Below are 18,269 nucleotides of genomic sequence, written 5' to 3'. Positions count from 1 at the left end.
TTCCTGAAAAGAAAACAAGAACGAATACACACCAGGAATTCTTTAAAAAATAACTCTTAATCCTTAAAAATTATAGGGTTTAGGGGAAAATGGTGTTGGGACAGATCACTCAAAACTTACTCAGCTATATACAGCGTGTTCATAAAGTTCATGTGCAACTCAAAATAGTTCACATTTTCAATTGCATATGAACTTTGTGGACACCCTGTAATAGCATTCAGAGAAACAATAACAATCCAAATGAAAGTACTAGCAGAGCTCAAAATGATACGTTAAAAAAATGTAAACATATAGAATGATTGTGGTAAACATAGAACTTTATCTTAAAAGGAAAAAAATAAATGAAGGTAGCTTGATAACAAGGGGTGTAAGGAAGGGTAGACGCCGTCCAGTGAGGGAAATGTGGCAGAGGAGACCTGGGCGATGACTGCGCCATCTTGATTCGGCCACATCAAACTGAAGGCAAGGCTTGGGTGAATGGACACCATGTGCAGGCTGTGTTGTGGGCACAGTACCACCAAGCTTAGTGTCTTTGCTGCTTTGGTTTACTTGGCCTTCACCTGCCCTTATCCAGGGGGTAAAACGTGACTATGCTGGGGAGAACTGTGTATGAAGCTACGGGGCCCTGGCATTTTACCCACATCATTCTTCCATTTGCCAATCCTGGATGGGTGAATTCACACTTGTTCTTTTCTAAAAACACTTGAGCTTTCCAACATTCCTCATCCCCCATCAAAGCCCACCTCAAGAGTTACCTCTCCCATGAAGTAGACCTTGACGCCCTTAACCAGCTCTGAATAACTCTGATATACCCTGAATGTGCCTTTCAAAGGGAATTTTATATCCTACATTTGGACTATTTTAATATTTGTCTTTTCTTCCCTTCCCATCAGTGTGTGGCTGAGACTAGGTTGTGCTCATCAAAATAAATATGAGCATGGGTGTCTGCAACCTACAAAACACCCTATGAGTATTCAGGAATACTATTATAATTATTTCAATTAGCATGATACTCTATATGTTGAAAATGCAAGACCTTTGCAGAACTGACAATGAGTCACGTTACCGTCTTATGCGGTACGCGCTGCTGGATGGATATTTAAATTCCTAAAATGTTTTGTTGATAATAGGCTTTTGAAAATCCTACTTAGAAATTTACGGAAGAAATGCTGAGGGAAAAATTGGTGTTTGTTTTTGAGTAGTAGAATATTAATGTAGACTTCACTGTCTTTGGTGTATTGAAAAAATTTCACCGACAATCTTCTATATTAGATTTTTTTGAAGATTATTGACAAAACGATCTTAAACTGTGATTGAGTTAGCCTTTCAAATGATCCTCACTATCATGTTGACAATTCCATACAGACAAAAAGAAAGAGATGGTTGGAAGTTAAAACTTTGGAAGGGATAATAGTTTAGGGGTGCTTCTATAAAATGCTAGAGTTATTGAGAAGTAAAGGTGAAATGCACTACACTATGTTAGTAGTTAGTTAGCTATTTGGGCTCTGAATATGGCTGTGTGTCCCTTAAATTGGAACACAAAAACAAAAAGAAAATGCCCGAGCAGCTAATGGTTTTGACCTGCTCTGTAGGGCACGTTCAGCTTCCAGGTATTTAATTTATATTTTACAGTTCTAACAAAATATAGTTAAAATTGTTTTAGGCTCAGGTGATTAGTGAGCTCCAAGATTTTTAATGAAAAATTTTTAAAGAAAAATCTCTGCTTCCAGATAATCGTTTTCCTTCTTCTGGTTATTTTTATATAAAAGTATTTATTACCTACATATGCTTTGCATGTTAGAGAGGTTAGATCCATTTTATATAAAATATTTATTCTCTAGAGATGGTTCGTTTACATGCTAGGATGGTAAATAGTTTCAAATTCCTATTTGTTCTAACCTCCACCTGCAATTGATGAGAGGGACCATGGCACTTTCTCTTGGCTTATCCTGGCCTCTTGTTAGCCTTCTCGCCATACGCAGAATCTTCAAATCCCAAAGGTTTCCCCTTGAAGCACTTGTATAATCCCGTGTGTCTATTTTAAAATCCTATAGCAGATAAACCCTGGGATATGGTTCTGTATTTTGTTATAAACCTAAATGGAGTGAAGCCACGTTCAGTGAGGCCTGACGTTTAATCAGTTTAGGGAGAGCTCTTCTTAAAAGAAAAGAAATTATGACTACAAGATACCCACAGACACATCAAATCCCCTGGACACGGAGGGACTTTGGAGTGGAAAGAGACAGAATTCTTCATTAACTGTGGTTAAGACATCTTACCTTTGCAAATTGTATAAAAACAGGACCATGAAAATGGACTGCTGGGACATTTCCCAGGACCTGGGAAAATGTCTGCACAAATAAGGCACAGACTTGAAGTTTCTTTAGCTTCATGATAAACCTACTTTTGAGTATAAATACCTCAAACCGGCTGGCCCCACATGGTCCACAGGAAAGTAGAATACTGCACAACCAAACTGAAGCTGCTTTGATGCACAAGACAGACCTCGTGAGAGTTCCCAGCTCTACTGACCTGACAGTACATCCTTTGCAATCACCTTCTTTTTCTCGGAAATTCCACAAACCTATAGGTTTGTTATCAAAGTAAGTTTCTCCCATACAGCCAGTGAATGTGGTTACACGCACAGCATCAGCTTTCTGCAGGAAGAAAGGTTGTGTTTCCCACAAAGGTTAGAATTTCCCAAATAATCTGGGAGTATATCCATGAGAGACATGTATCAGCAGAAGCCAAAGCTACAATATTTCACCAATAGATGCTGGTTATTTTTGGTTATACCAGTTGATCTGTCTTAGTAAATAAACACTTCCTAGCTTATGACCCAAAGATGACCTTTTCCATGGTTCCTTTCTTTTATCTAAAACATGAGATTGTTGTGGAAATAAAATTAGATAACTTATTGATGGCATCAAGTTCAGTGCCTGGCACAGAGACAGTACTTAATAAATGCTAATGCTCCAACACCACACACCATTTTCTTTGGCCAAAGCTGGGCCAGACATACACTAAGTTTTCTCCCCTGAGATCAGTGGGAAGGTTACACACTGAGAAATTTAAAGAGATTCACAAGGCATGCATATAAGTTAACCTGCGATACCGCTGTTCTAAATTTTTCATTTCTGTTCACAGCCTAGCAGGTTTCCAATGTAAGGGAATAAAGACAAAGAAAGCAACTTCACGAGAGACGGGATCATGCTGGTGTTTGCTGGTGTATACAGCAGAGGGCCTGATGCCTAACAGGGGCTCACAAATATCTGTGGAATTCCAAACCTGGTGTCATTGTCACAGGGAAAGGTCTTAGCTTGATACATACCACAATCACAGAATGGGGGGAATGACCAGGTCCCCTCTTAAAAAAGTTGTTGTAATTGAAACAAGTGATTTGATGTTGAGAAAGTACAAATCAATACAGTCATGGACCACATAATGACCCACTGCATATAAATATGACAGTAATTCCACCAGATACTAATATCGTATGTTTACTATACCTTTTCTATGTTTAGATACACAAATACCATTGTGTGATAATTGCCCGGACTATTCTGTACAGTAACATGCTGTTCAGGTGTGTACCTTGGGAGCTGCAGGCTGTACCACAGAGCCTACGTGTGTAGTAGGCTGTACCATCCAAGTTTGCTGTTTACACAGTAATGAAATTGCCTACTTTCTCCAAAGACATCCCCGTCACTGGGGGATGCCTGAGTGTGCTATATTCTGGTGCCTATAACTTTAGAAACTGTGCCAAAGCGAATCCACATTTGCTTGAATTATGTGAGAAAAGCAGGGGATCGATGTGTTTGGGTTTTAGAACAAATGTAAGAAGGTGGTCACTGAATAGTTAAAACATTGCAGTTGCAATTGTAGATGAAATCCATCAACACATACATCTTCCCACTGCTGTGACTGAGCATTGCCTAGCCACGTAGAGAGAGTGTTGATCGGAGCCCGTAACGTTTACGAGCCAGAGTGGTCCTTGGAATGCTCCGTCATCAGATAGAGCCTCTTCATTTTCTGGAGGTTGATTACCCTACTTGTGAATTCGACTTGCTTTTCCTTCTCCTTACATCCTGAAAAGCTGCACTTGAGATTATCCCCTGCTCATTTGCATTCTCACCAGCAAGTTCATTTAGTTACTTGTTTTCCGCTTTTGGTTCATATTCTGGTGTGGCAGGGGCCAAAATAATTTCTTAAGATCGTCTATAGCTTTCATTGATCTGGGTTTTCTTTTTTTCTGAGACTGAAAGTTGCTTTGTGCCAATGATATCTGCATGATAATTATCATGTCAGGTACAATGTAAAGGGTGACTGCACCATCACAGGCATTTCACACACTCGGGCTTACTATTCCTGCTGTCAGTCAAGCAAGGTGATGAGAGTGGAGAGACTCGTGCCTGTTAGCCTGTGTTCAAATCCCAGCTGTGTACCGTGTGACCTTGGTCCAGACATTTAAATTCTTTCCTTTTCAGACTCCTTAACTACATTTATGTGGCTCATAAAATGAGGAGAATTTTAATATCTACCTAGTTGTGTCCCCCAGCACCTCCAAATTCATATGTTAAAATCTGACCCCTCTAGGCAATGGCATTGGGCACAAGATATTTGAGAGGTGATTAGACTCTGAGGGTGGGGTCTTCATGAATGGGATTAGTGCCCTTGTACCATAGGCCCAAAGGTCACCCCTTCTACAATAAGATGTTTTCCACAGGGAATGGGCCTTTTCTAGACACTGAATCTGCTGGTGCTTTGATCTTGATGCTCTGACACTGAATCTGCTGGGGTTTTGATTTTTTCACTCTCCAGAATAGTGAGAAGTGAATATCATATATGAGCTATGCTGTGTTATGATATTTTTGTGATAGCAGGCTGAATAGACTAAGACATATCTTTTGGGGGTGTTGTAAAAGTTAAATAAGTTAATTCATGTAAACCACTTGGAATATTACTTATACATGGTAAGGATTAGAAAAATGTTATTAAAGTTTATGTTTGTATCCTGCAAGATACAAGCAAAGTAGATATTTTTATTGCTTTTTTCTAGGTGAGAAAACTGAAGCCCAAAGTGTTAAGTGACTTTCCCAAGGTCATAGTTCTGTAACGGGTAGAGTAGGAAATCCAACATGGATTGATTTCAAAATTCTTGGCTTTTGCACTCCTGTGGGCTACCTTTATTTATATTTCTGGAAGGAAATTTGGTAATATGACTATATGTTACTATGTACATATTTATATATGGTTCTAAGAGATGAGGATGACTTTAGTGTGTGGTTGTGGAATCATCCTATACTTTAAAGTTACATCTCATACACAAAGCAAATAAAATGACCCCATTCTCTATGAAGACTGGGGTCACCCTAGCTTTTCACATTTCAGTCTAATCTCATCCCAGGGTGATTCTGACAAGCCTGGGATTATCCATTATATTTGGTTGTGTCCTTGCATCTCACTGCAGTCATTTTCCAACACCTAATTCCATTTAATCAACACAACCATCTTTAAAATGCAGGCACTATGCAATTTCAAATGCATAAGGACTTGGCACGGAGCAATTATGAATATTAAGTGAATTACCCTATAAAAACGAGAAGAGCAACTCGAAAAGTTTTAAAACCAAGTCATGATTTGAAAGCTTATGGCTCCTGTGCTATCTCCTGAGATATTCATAAATCTTTTAATTAGATGTGAGTATGAACTTTATAGCACTTCATAGCTATAAATCATAAATTGATTCCGAATACAAGGTATACTTAAAAAATACTTTGCTCTTGAGGAAACTAAAATAAGAATATATTTTAAAAAATGGATGCCTCAGATAAAGACAACACAACTATTTAAGAAGTACACATAGGCTTTACAATGTTGTGTTTCTAGATTGAATATTCAAAGACGAAAATTCTTACTGAAAGTAAGTTCATGTTTTCATGAACACAGGTGATCACAAAAGTGATCAAGTTTTGCAGGCCTTCCTTGTGCCTTCTCCCAAAGTAATCATGGCTGAAATTGTCTACAAAGATGAAATAAACAGGCAGAAGAGCATGTTACCTTTAATTTCCCAGTCAAGCCCCCAACGAACAGCATTGCATTTGCATCGACATCTAGAATCGTGTACCCGGGAGGAGATGCTGAATGGTATGTGCCAGGCACGATGCTGGCTTTGGGTCCCTCCAGCGCCCTCACAGAAATAGTTCCGTTTCTCCCCGTTCTTCAAGAGTACGTGTTGAAATGAAGAAAATACAGGAAATGAAATATGTATCATAGTTCTGGTCACTTCAAATTTAAAAGCTAGAAAATGTAGAGACTTGTTTTTAAAAATGTAAGTGATCATTGGGCATTTACCTTCAAATATGCCAGATTCATTCAATCTCAAATCAATACCCAGAGTCTGGGTATTGAATATTTACTATCAGATTCAACCAGGGCCAAGGAGCGCCATATCCTGATTCTGTGGGTACTCACTGATGGGAAATGACATTCCATTCACTAATGGAATGGCTATTGGTTAAGTGGGAAAGGGTTTTCTTGTTGTTTTACATAATAACTTACTATTTACCAACACATCCTGTTGAAACAAATTTATATCACTTCATCTAGCATTTCATCTAATTTAATTCAGCAAGTGGACCCCAAATGAACCACCCTTCTGTATTACAAGCTGCATAATTCCTCCTAAAATTCTTTACAATATCTTGGATCCAAATTTGCTAAGGAGGTCTTCCTGGAATTGTTTTTGTTTTACTGTTTGGCATTCTATCTTAATGTATACAGTACAACATCTAGAGCTCAGGTCTGTATACACAAATTGCCTGGAGTTCACTTTTAAATTCAATTAACAGAATTTTGAAAGCTATCATAATCTTATTTCATTTTCTTTTTTAAGTGATTGATTTCCCTGACTTGTTAAATATGAAAATCTGGTCTCTCTTCTAAGACAAGCAGTCATAACAAAACTGAAGTGTCATATTTCTTTCCCTGCTGTCTCATTTTGGTAATCATTTTATCTTTCAGGGTACCGTGCTAAGTGAAATACATTGTAAGAGGGAAAAGGAATGAATTTACTCAATAAAGTTTACCTTATTGAATAGAATGTATCTTTTCTGATGGAAGAATTGCACTTGTGAGCACAGATGTCCTTCAACTCAGTAAAGTAACCCGTATCACCACCACCAATGTCCTTCAACTCAGTAAACTAACACCCACTACCACCACCATAGAAATGTCCTCAAACTCAGTGAAGTAACCCCTACCATCACCGCCACACGTGCAAACACATTGTCTGTTGCATGCTCTCTTTCTCATACAGATCTACACTCTTGCTGAAAATATTAAAAAACAAAAAAAATTGCTTCTCATTACATTTTCTTAAAATTTTTTTTTTAACATATGAGGTCTTATTATGTTGCCCAGGCTGAACTACAGTGACTATTCACAGACATGATCACAGCACACTATAACCTTGAACTCCTGGGCTCAAGTGATCATCCTGCCTCGGCTTGCCCAGTAGCTGGAACTATAGGTGAGTGCCACTGGGCCCAGTTCTTCTTGTAAACTTTTTGTTATGCAAAAATCTAAGCATAGATAAATAGAATGAAACTCTATCTACCCATCACCTAGATTCAACATCTGCCAGTTCTTTAAGTCTTCTTTGCTCATCTTGGATTAGCTTCATCTCTAGCCCTAGTCCTTTCTCCATCCCTCTCAACCTCAGCTGCTTTAGGTTTAATAGGAAGCTGAGGATTGGAAAAAGAAGAGAAAATGAGGGGGAGGCACTGAGGATGGGGATGATTCTATAAAAAACGTATATGCTGTGGAAGCTGATAATTAAAAAGGAGAGAACCAATGAATCAATTCCCCACTGCATCCCATTTTAGGCAGTGTGCACCTGCCATATTACATATGAATCCAGCACTTAGATATTGCATGTGCCTGTAGGGATGGCCACTGGGTAGACCGGAAGAGGAGAGGAGCTGTGTTCACCAAAGATGGACAATAAGAATAGCTATGCTCTGGCTTGTATTTCATAAGAATGATTGCCAGTACTTTTTTTTTTTTTTCCCAAGAGGAGTATGATGACTGAACACAGCTAAAACCCCAAATTCTTACTGGATGTCAGAGGAAGGGGTCAGAAATGGTCTGGACACTCTGATCAATACCTTGAAACTTTGTCAGTTTTTAACAGGTCTGAAAAAATATTTATTTTCCCTTATTTGTACATATATACAGATGATACATAAAATTCATACATGTGTACGCAAATGTACACAGCTGCCTTACAGAAAAGGACAGGAGTTTTCTTATAAACTGGGAAACTACTTCAAAATGCTGTCATTTAATTATCTTAACCTTGGTAGTTACCTTGACGCTTCGATACGGTACCAATAGGAGTCATCGATAGTCAAATCTGGATACTCTACACGTCCAACTCCAGATCCAACATCCCAGAGAAAGCTTACTTTGCCTTTCCGCATTTCTATAGCCAGAAAATCAATCTAGTTCAGAGAAACAAAAACACTAGGTATCAGATGCCAAGCTCTGTGAGTAAAGTTTGCTTTGTGAGTAAAGTTTTCTAGACACGATCTATGTTATTTCAGTTTGAGACATAAATTCAACAAGACGTGGAAGAGTTTTCATTGGTAAGAAATTAGTACATAATTTGCTCTTTTCATTTCATTAATTTAAAAGTTCAATGGAATTTTTTAGTTTGAGAAGAATAAACAAAAACTTTATCAGCCTTTTTTCTTAAATGGATGAATATAAGAGTAAACATCAAAATAAATGCTGATATACCGACAAATGAAAGCAAATGGGCCTCAAAACTGTTGTTTCTTCCTCTCATTCGATTTCTAACTTAACTTGACCCTTTAGAACTTACTGAGGTGAGATGCTGAGGTTTTAAAATCTGAATGTGTACTTTCGACAACTTGGGGACCATGTTATTAGATTTTATAGATTTTTTTCTTCCAACAGTAGGGATTCATCGTCAGCTATATACAAAGAGAAGTCAAAGATTAGACTTACAAATTTGGCACTTCCGAGATAAAAAAGGAGGTTGTCAGCAACGCCTGTCTTTACGTTGACAATAATATTATTGTAACTTCCTTTCTTGATTTCTGGCTTGTATGTGCGAATGCAGTCACCTCCAGAAGACACAGATACTTTGATCTTTAAGAAAAACAAGGTACAAAGAACCAAGACTGAATCTCACAGAAAGTTTGAAGTCACTTCCAAACCACCACACAGCCATCATCATTGCTTCTTTGAAGTTATTTTTCTATCATCAAATAGCACCATTAAATGCCCCTATGCAGACGCCATTATGCTCATTAACGAGGGCACAGAAGAGCCGTCTTCCTCTAGCATTTTGACAATGAGCTTCTCACGGTTCCATGTCTTATTAGCGCGCTCCTAGTTTTTGAAGGATGCAGCTAAAAAATTCTTACCATCATACATTTCTCCTTTATGAATAGGGGAACATTTTCTAAAGGTGATTTTTACATGGCGCTCACGGCAATGATCTTCATTAAGGTTGTTTAATGAAATTTTCCAATTCAAATTTCAGCAGTTTGGGTATCACTTCAAGTGAGAAACCATTTTTCTTTCTGTTTGCAAGAAGAAATTACCTACCCTTCCCATGCTCTTTCAGTTGAGAGAGGACAAATAGATTTTGTTCTAGATGTTCTAACAATAAGAAGACTATTAATCATTCCCCTCAGAACATACATTTCAGAATAAATTATACCTTTTTATTAAGTTGCCAGGAAATGAAATGGAAATAATTTCCAATGGCTATCACTACTAATGTATTTAACAGCTCCTTTTCTTTTGAATAGTACCTTGAAAATGACTATAAATTGCTAAGAAAGGAATTCCTATGTGATTAGAGTGACACTGTTCACACCAATTTTTACTTACATTCAGGAAGGCTTCCTTCAATCACGAATAACACTAGTTGATTATTTGATTTAATTTCCTTTGGGTCTGGTGGAAAATCCTCACCAATGGGGCACTTTCAGGACAGCAATTTAGTTGCTGGGACTCAGAGAGACTCTGTTACTTTGTTCATCAATAGTGCTCAAAGAGGAAGGCAGAAGACAGGGTAGGTGGAAGCTGGACTACCTCTCTTGGCTACTTGTTCAAACGCCCAGCTTCCGGAAGTTTACCACCACCTGAATTTCCGTTTCCTCATTTCCATCTAGCATTTTGTGCTATTCACAGAGTTTGCACATTTGGAAGAAACCCAACTAGCATTATTGTTACCCCCATGGAAGTGCTCTCATACTCTGAGGAAGACAGGGCCCCAAACCAGTCTGCAAAGTGCCAGGAGGTGCCTCCACGCGTCTCATCTGTGTGTGAGCGTAGGCAGCACCAGGGCCCCTTTGTGAGGGTGGCTCAGAGGATAATGAGAATGTGCTGGGTGAAAAGTTGGTTGGTTCAAAAGAGAAGGCTAAGGAGGGATTTCTGGTTCTGAAAGATAAATTTATGTACAATTGAGAACTTCCTGCAGACCCTGTGTAAGTCAGGTAGTTGTATTGCTGTTGCCTCACTCCATCTGCTAACCAAACTGCATCTCCACGCAGAGCAAATTGTGTTCCGGAAAGGAACAGGGGCTGTTTTCTCCACCACCTGGAGGAGAGTGACTCCTGGAGGCCTGTGAGTGGTGGCCTACGGCTGGCATGCTCCAGGAAGCCTACTCCTTAGACTGCCTTCCCTGTCCTTGCCTCTCCTCAAATGGTGGCTCAGGACAAGGGGTTGACTCTGGTCCCCAGAACATGCACTCTGTGTCCTGGGAGATAGTCTTCCTGGTAGGGGTTCAGTCAGGAGGTTAGTTCTTTGCTTCACAAGTCATAAAATTTCCCTTCTACCCTCAGTGCTGAAGGGAAGTAAGTCAAATGAATTGCAGAAAAACTGAAGTGGGGAATGTCCACTTTTGCTATGGATGTTAATATTACGAAGCAGATGTGCAATGGGAGTGGGCGAAGGGTGTCATATGAAGGAAGGGCAGCGATGCAAAGGATCGTCCAAAGGATTAGAGACAAAAAGCATAAAGCAAAGCAAGAGAAAAACAACATAGTGGCGTGCAGAGAGGGAAAATGTACTGTTCAGATATTTTTAATGTTTAGGAAAAGAGTGTAGGATATAGAAAGGTTTTAGGAATCTATAGCATGTGAACCAAAATTGTCATCAGAGAAGACCTTGGCATTGAGCAGATATAATATCTGAGGCATTGACATATAAGTGCCATTGGCATCATAAGAGGATCAACAAGAACAACACATCAAGATCTGACTGGGATTCCTGAGTAGAATGAAATTACAGACAGAATTATCCCTGGAGAAAAATCATATCCAAATTCCTAATGGGACTGGATTAATTGTCAAAAGTAACCGTATGTAGTTTATTTAATTCTTACTTCATAAATCCTTTATAGGCCTGGCTATATGGCTATATTATGAATAGATTAGTCACTAATAAATCATTTTTATTTAAAAAGTGTAAATTATATTCTATGGTTTTTGTTTAGAGGAGAAATGACTGAATAATAGAATGGTGGGTTTGGTCGCAGAATGAGTTTCAGTCCTGGCTTGGGTCAACCTAGTAGAAACAGTAGGGAATTAGTGTGTTGACAAGTGAGTTGGTGAAGGGTAGAAGAGAGGCCACCAATACCGAGATCCATCTGAACTGATGAAACGCCATCTGAATGACAATTTTGGTTCACATGCTATAGTCTGAGACAGTAGCAGTTTTTAAACTAGTAGTATCTAATGTCACTACAAGTTATCCTGAATCTACTTTATAGAATACATATTTGGAAAATATGATTCTTGGAACAAAAGAATGTCATTATATCTAATGTCCCAGTAATAAACCTTATAAAGTAACTGCTATGGTCTGAATGTGTCCCCTTAAATTCATGTGCTGAGAATCAAATTCCCAATGCAACAAGTTGGGAAGTATTTAGGTCATGAGGGCTCTGTCCTCATGAGTGGATTAAATGTACGATAGAAAGGGCTTACAGGAGTGCGCTCCTCTGCCATGTGAGGATATGACATTCTTCCCCTCTGGAGGATACAGTGTTCAAGGCACCATCTTGGAAGCAGAAAAACTAGGCTGCAACCTGCTAGTGCCTTGATCTTGCACTTCGCAGCCTCCAGAGGAGCGAGAATAAATTTCTGTTCTTTATAAATTATTCAGCCAGTGGTGTTCTCTTAACAGTAGTATGAAATGGACTAAGACAGCAACCTATTGCTCAACTCTTCCACATTCATATGGAAAACACTCTCCGACTTTCTGCCCTCTGGTTTCTCCTTTTGCAACGTACCCTCAGGACCTAAAAAATTCAGGCAGCCCAGATTGTTGAAAACCGGTCCATACCAGTAATCTCTCTTTCTAAATATTTTGTATTTTAATTCCCGATGATGGGTGTTTCTTTTAGCCAACTTAAAACAAGTAAATCAAAATAAAATATCTATTCTTTTTTTCTAGAAGAAATTGCTAGGATATATCCCTCTTGCAAGAGGGGAGACATTTCTGAAATGTACACACTTTCTCAGGAAGGATGGCTCGTTAATTAAGGGTATTTCTAATGTGGATCCTAGTAAGACTTCTAAACAAAAATCACTAAGCATTAAGAATCTCTGAGGTATTTCTGAGACATCATTATTCATCAGTTAATCATCATGAACTCAATTAAACATTATTGAGTATCCCATCATTATCTCTATTGGATTTTCACTGCATTTTTCATCCAGTAAGTAGGCCACTCATTTAAAAGAGTAACAGCCACTCAATTTCAAAATCAACAAACCCAAAGAAACCCACTTTAAAATAAATGTCTTTCATTTCTTGGTGATATTAAATAAGTATTAAAGGCACTTCCAGACATGCATGCCAGGTTACAAATAGAGTTACAAATCCGACAAGGGAATTGTCAGTTAGTCCAAAACGCTTCTGAAAAAAATGTGGCTGCTGGCATATTGCTAACATCTTAAAAAAATAAGGAATTTTGTTGTAACCTCCATTTCCAAAGCCGTTGACTATCTTCTTGGAGGCCTGGACAATGATTACTTTTTCTATCATTCATTTTATACTCTTCTTTCATGTTGTACCTTGAGACAGGTTTGCTCTGCTTACATGTCAGAATTTTCCCTTTTGCATGCAGGGGAGAAGCACGCAGAACTGATGAATAGAGGGGTGTATTTTTAAAGCTATTTTTATGATACAAAAAATAATAAAAATGTCCAGATTCTCACATTGGATGATTAAGAAAGCACAGCTAAATTTGAGAGTCACAAAGAATATTTACTATTATGGCTTCTTTCGAGTTGACATTGGAAAATACATACAGTAGGGATACATCAATCTCTTCCTTTCCCTTGCTCCCGCCACAATTCTAGCTGGACCCTTTGTTCTGCTTACGTCCATATTTGTACTTCAAGAAACATCGTTTCTGGTTATAGTCTGTTTCACGCTCAAAAACTTTCAGTTTATCCTCGCCAGTGAGGTTTATCCCAAATACGATTTTTGTTGAAGGAAACTGTTTAACTTATCTAAGGCCTGGCAAGACTTTTCCTCTCTTGACCTTTCCGGTTTGATGCTTTACCAACTCCCCTTGGCCATTTGGACTTCTTTTTTGTAAACTAGCCCTGAAACTTCTCTCCCACTTCAACCCTTCCCTCTTCGCAACCCCCACCCCTACCCGGCCTACCTAGCATGGCCCCACGTCAGTGTCTGCCTCAAATCCTTCCCTTTGGAAAACTTCTGTCCATATGAGAGGTGATTGTTCCTTTAGAGCACTTCCCCTTGGCTCACATAACATGACCCAATATTCCACATTATCTTAGAGTCGTCTATGAATGTGTCATATTTTTCTTACCACATTATAAACTTAGTGAGTGGAGGAATCACCTGATTTGTCTTCACGGACCTCACAGACTGAAGCACTGAACAATAGACATGCTTTTTAAATATTGCTCAAATCTTAGATAAAACTCAAAATCTTAGAGTAACACCTGGTTCTTTTAATCTTGTGCTTTACATATATCCTGATCATCTGTCAAACGTACTACATGCTTTACGGGTTGTAGCCGAATATAAATTCTCCTCAGACCCTGCTTCTTTTACTCTGACCTCATGTAACACCATCTCCACTCATCTTTCTGCTGTTTTCTAAGTTTTCCTTCAGTCAATCATGAATTCCTTGTCAAGGTTCACCTTGAACTTATCGTCTTGGCCTTATTTATAATTATTAGATGTGGATAAGAAGAAAAAAAAGATATGCTGTCATTCGAGTATCATATTCTTGGCTACTTCTGAACAATATAAATCGATGGATTAAGGAAAAGCTTTTCTGATCATCTTAGCTCCAAAGTCGTTTAAAGAATGGAACTTTGAGATGGAAGACTTAGGTATTCAAAAAGGTTCTTGTTTAAGCCTGACAATATAAAGACTATCTTTTTAAAAACTCATCTTAAGTTTAACAGCTCTGTCCAGGTTCACTGTCATGCTATCTTCTAGAAATTTCTGCTTCTATTCCAGTTGATTTCTAATTGGGCAAATAAAGAACAAAATTCTGAAATAAGTCAAGTATTTCTTATTTTCACCCCAAAGTAAAAATGTAGAAATAGTAAGCAAAATTGTTTTTGTGGTTGTTCATACTCAGAAAAAAGAATATGTAATGTGTATATTAGTGTATATTATTATATATGTAATAGTAGTTCCTCCTTGCTGTTACTCTACATAACCTTGTTTGTTTATTTCTGCTATAACTCTACTAGTTTGTCTTTTCTTTTTTTATATTTTATCAAGAGCAATGCCCTCTTCTCCATGACTTTTTTTTTTTTTTTTTTTTTGAGACAGAGCCTCAAGCTATCCCCCTGGGTAGAGTGCCATGGCATTACAGCTCACAGCAACCTCCAACTCCTGGGCTCAAGCGAGTCTCCTGCCTCTGCCTCCCAAGTAGCTGGGACTACAGGCACCCACCACAACACCCGCTATTTTTTTTTGGTTGCAGCTGTCATTGTTGTTTGGCGGGTCTGGGCTGGGGATTCGAACCCGCCACCTTAGGTGTACGTGGCTGGCGCCTTAGCTGGTTGAGCTATAGGCGCCGAGCCTTCTCCATGACTTTTTAGCATATAATAGTAAAGTTTTCATTCTTGCTATTTATATGATTCTATTCAAACAATTGTAATATGAATATCAGAATTTCTAATTCTAAAACATTAAGTGGTGATTCTTGTTTGCATGAAATGTCTTTTGAAATTCAGGGGAAGAAAAAAATCTAACCTCCCTCTCCATCCTGCCCCAAATAGCTCAAGTTAAAGGAAAATGACCGGAGATCCTTGAATAGGAAACAGTGGGGAAAGGGAGTCTTCACTCTGGGAATCATCCAATGATGGCAGTTGGTCCCCGACATGTATGATCAGTCTCTGATACTGAAAACAGAAAGAAGCTTACGGAGTTGGCTTGCTTCCGGGCTTGGTTTATCAATTCCTTTATCTCAGAGATGTTTTTCTTCAGGTTATCCTCAAGCTCCTTCATGGGTTTGAGTTTATCTATCAGCCGGTCAGCTTCTTGTTCTAGATTTTTTACAGTGGCACCTGCATCTGCAACTGTACAGAACAAAATGACCACACAGAGACACACACACACAGAGAGAGCGCTTAACTAAACAATTCCGTCTGATCCATGGGACAAGGCCAGGGCTGCCGAAGCAGAGTGTGTAATGGCAAATGAGAATATTTTAGCTGAGACTCAAGCAGGCCAGAGGAGAGGTTAGAGAAAGACAGCCACCACACCGGTTTTGTGATTAAGGTGAAAATTAGCATCGAAGATAGAGACTGTGATGAACTTAATTCAATGCTTAATTTCTAGCTTCAGCCAAAAAGTTAACCTTTACCTAATAGAACTTTAGTCATAGAAGCAGGGAAATGAAAGCATCTTTAAAATGTCACCTAGTCTGTCCAAACCTGAACTGTATTTAAATCAGCGTTCTTACACAAAATTGGTTTTCTTTCTTTTTCTCACTGTCTTTCCTTGCACATCTTAAAGAGAGAAGCTATCAGAATGTCTTTTGAAGAACATTTTGATGTTGAAAACCCTTAGACGGAAGGCCTATGTTAGACTTTAATTAAATCTTTCATGCTGCAGTTCAATTTCATTTTGAAGAATAGTTGATTATCCTGTGTTATGTATTAGATTGACCCATATTAAACTGCCGTTTTTGTAGGTTAAAACAAAATAGAAGGCTGAATATTAGCGATTTCCAAAGTTTCAACGCTAAAACAGTTGAAGGTCATTACTGAGCCATGGACTTCCAGCATGTGCTTTTCAAGGGAGGGCAGATGACACATGGAAAACCAATTATTCTCTCTCTGGGATGCTGGCAGGCCGATCCCAGCAATGTCATTTATTATCTGATTGAGAGTATTTGGTTCAGCTTTCTGTCATTGTGACCCTGATGAAAAGTTAAACTGCCTAAGGTCCAAGGCCCCGTTAGACTATGAATGATCTGCTCTCTGCTCCCTGGCTGACATGTGACCACAGAGACCACTCAGGAATGAATCAAATGTGCTCAAATGGAAGTAAATTATTATTATATTTAAATTAGGTTTTTAAGTAGGTATTTTGAACTCATGTTCATAAATATAAATTGTGTTGTTAGTGGCATTTAAAAAGAATTTAGGTCTACTATCAATTTTAATTAATAGAGTTGATAGGTCCGCAACCGGGTATAGTATTTTCTTCCTGAAATGCAAATTATCTGGGTCAAAGACTTCATTACGTACTTCACATGAACAACATAAACACAGATACTCCTTTGGTTGGAACGCTTTTAATAAACCATTTGCCCATTGTATCCTTTCTTTAATTCTGCAATGACAGTCTATGAATTAGTCTACAATTGAGGGAAAATGATTTAGATGTAGATTCATGAAAAAGATAAAAAGTAATTAAACAAGATGACTTAGGCTCAGGCAAATCACAGATCCTTTTCCTCTAAAGCTCCTGGAAGTTTTTATCAAATGTTTCAAAATGGAACCTGGGGGTTCCCCTGCTCCCCTTTCTTTTTCTCTGTCTTCTGGTGCAGTCTAAGTCAGAAGGAAATCATCTTCTTGAAGGTTTGAAGAATAAACCACCTGTGATGTTGTCACACTGTCTCCCACGGTAACTTTTGAAAATTTTCTTACTTTCTTTCATAATTGTCTGATTGTATATATTTTTAAATCACCCCTAAAGATAAATTTTGTTTAGTTAACATTTTTCTAAAAACTTGCCTATAACCTTTAGGCTTTAAAACTTATTAGCATAGAGTTTTGTCCAGTAATTTCTTCTCTGTTAAATTTCCTCCCTTAGGTAATTATATCTCCTTTAGAATTTTGCTTATTTATGCTTAATTTTTCATGATTAAACCTGCCAATTATTTAATTTTTAATCTTCATATTCCAAAGGATTCGTCTCATAGGGTTATGAGGTCTTTTCTTTACTGTCTTCTAATTCATGATTTTTTTTCATCTTTTGCTTCTCCTTTTTCTTTCTTTACATTAATTTACTTCTACTTTATCAAGTTGATTGTCTAAAATTGTTTGCTTCAATGCTTATTTTTGTTCTACAGTTATTCTCATTTTCTACTCAGGAAAGGCTTGGTCATATTTTTCAGATTTTTAATATGATGGATTTTGTTTTATTTATTTATTTATTTATTTATTTGTTTTTGGGACAGAGCCTCAAACTGTCCCCCTGGGTAGAGTGCTGTGACATCATAGCTCAAAGCAACCTCCAACTCCTGGGCTCAAGTGATTCTCCTGCCTCCGCCTCCCAAGTAGCTGGGACCACAGGCGCCCACCACAACACCCGGCTATTTTTTGGTTGCAGCCATCATTGTTGTTTGGCAGGCCCGGGCCAGATTCAAACCTGCCAGCTCAGGTATATGTGGCTGGCGCCTTAGCCGCTGGAACCACAGGTGCCGAGCCAATATGATGGATTTTGTTATTAATTTTCCAGTTAATTTGCAGTTTTATTTTTGACTTTCAATGTAAATTATGAGATATTTAAGAGAGAGTATTTCTATATCCCAGTAGTCATATATTGGTTAAGATCTAATTTTCTTATGTCCTTCTCCAAATATAATTCTCTAGAAGTTGGGAACAGTTACTTATAAGGAGGATCTAATTTATTTCAATCCTATTGCAAAGAAGTGATTTGGTGGCAATGGGTGAATTTCCATTATCAGAGCCTTGTAATTTAGTTCCATCTGT

General features: G+C 38.2%; 1 protein-coding gene across 2 annotated transcripts in view; it reads right to left on the bottom strand.

Annotated features, from left to right (window-relative positions):
- Positions 1 to 18,269, bottom strand: part of LAMA2 (laminin subunit alpha 2) — a 614,120-nt gene that overhangs the window by 53,553 nt on the left and 542,298 nt on the right. For both annotated transcript variants that reach the window (XM_003781659.1, XM_003781660.1), the window contains exons 45-49: positions 15,469 to 15,623; positions 9,034 to 9,177; positions 8,371 to 8,504; positions 6,061 to 6,220; positions 2,533 to 2,657 (exon numbers count right to left, since the gene is read on the bottom strand). In XM_003781659.1, coding sequence (XP_003781707.1) covers positions 2,533 to 2,657; positions 6,061 to 6,220; positions 8,371 to 8,504; positions 9,034 to 9,177; positions 15,469 to 15,623 — 718 coding nt within the window. The remainder of the gene's footprint in view (positions 1 to 2,532; positions 2,658 to 6,060; positions 6,221 to 8,370; positions 8,505 to 9,033; positions 9,178 to 15,468; positions 15,624 to 18,269) is intronic.

The sequence above is a fragment of the Otolemur garnettii genome, unplaced genomic scaffold (genome assembly GCF_000181295.1).
Source record: "Otolemur garnettii isolate 467f Iridium unplaced genomic scaffold, OtoGar3 scaffold00002, whole genome shotgun sequence".
NCBI lineage: Eukaryota > Metazoa > Chordata > Mammalia > Primates > Galagidae > Otolemur > Otolemur garnettii.
The sequence above is the reverse complement of the archived record's forward strand: the minus strand, read 5'-3'. Positions and strand labels throughout refer to the sequence as shown.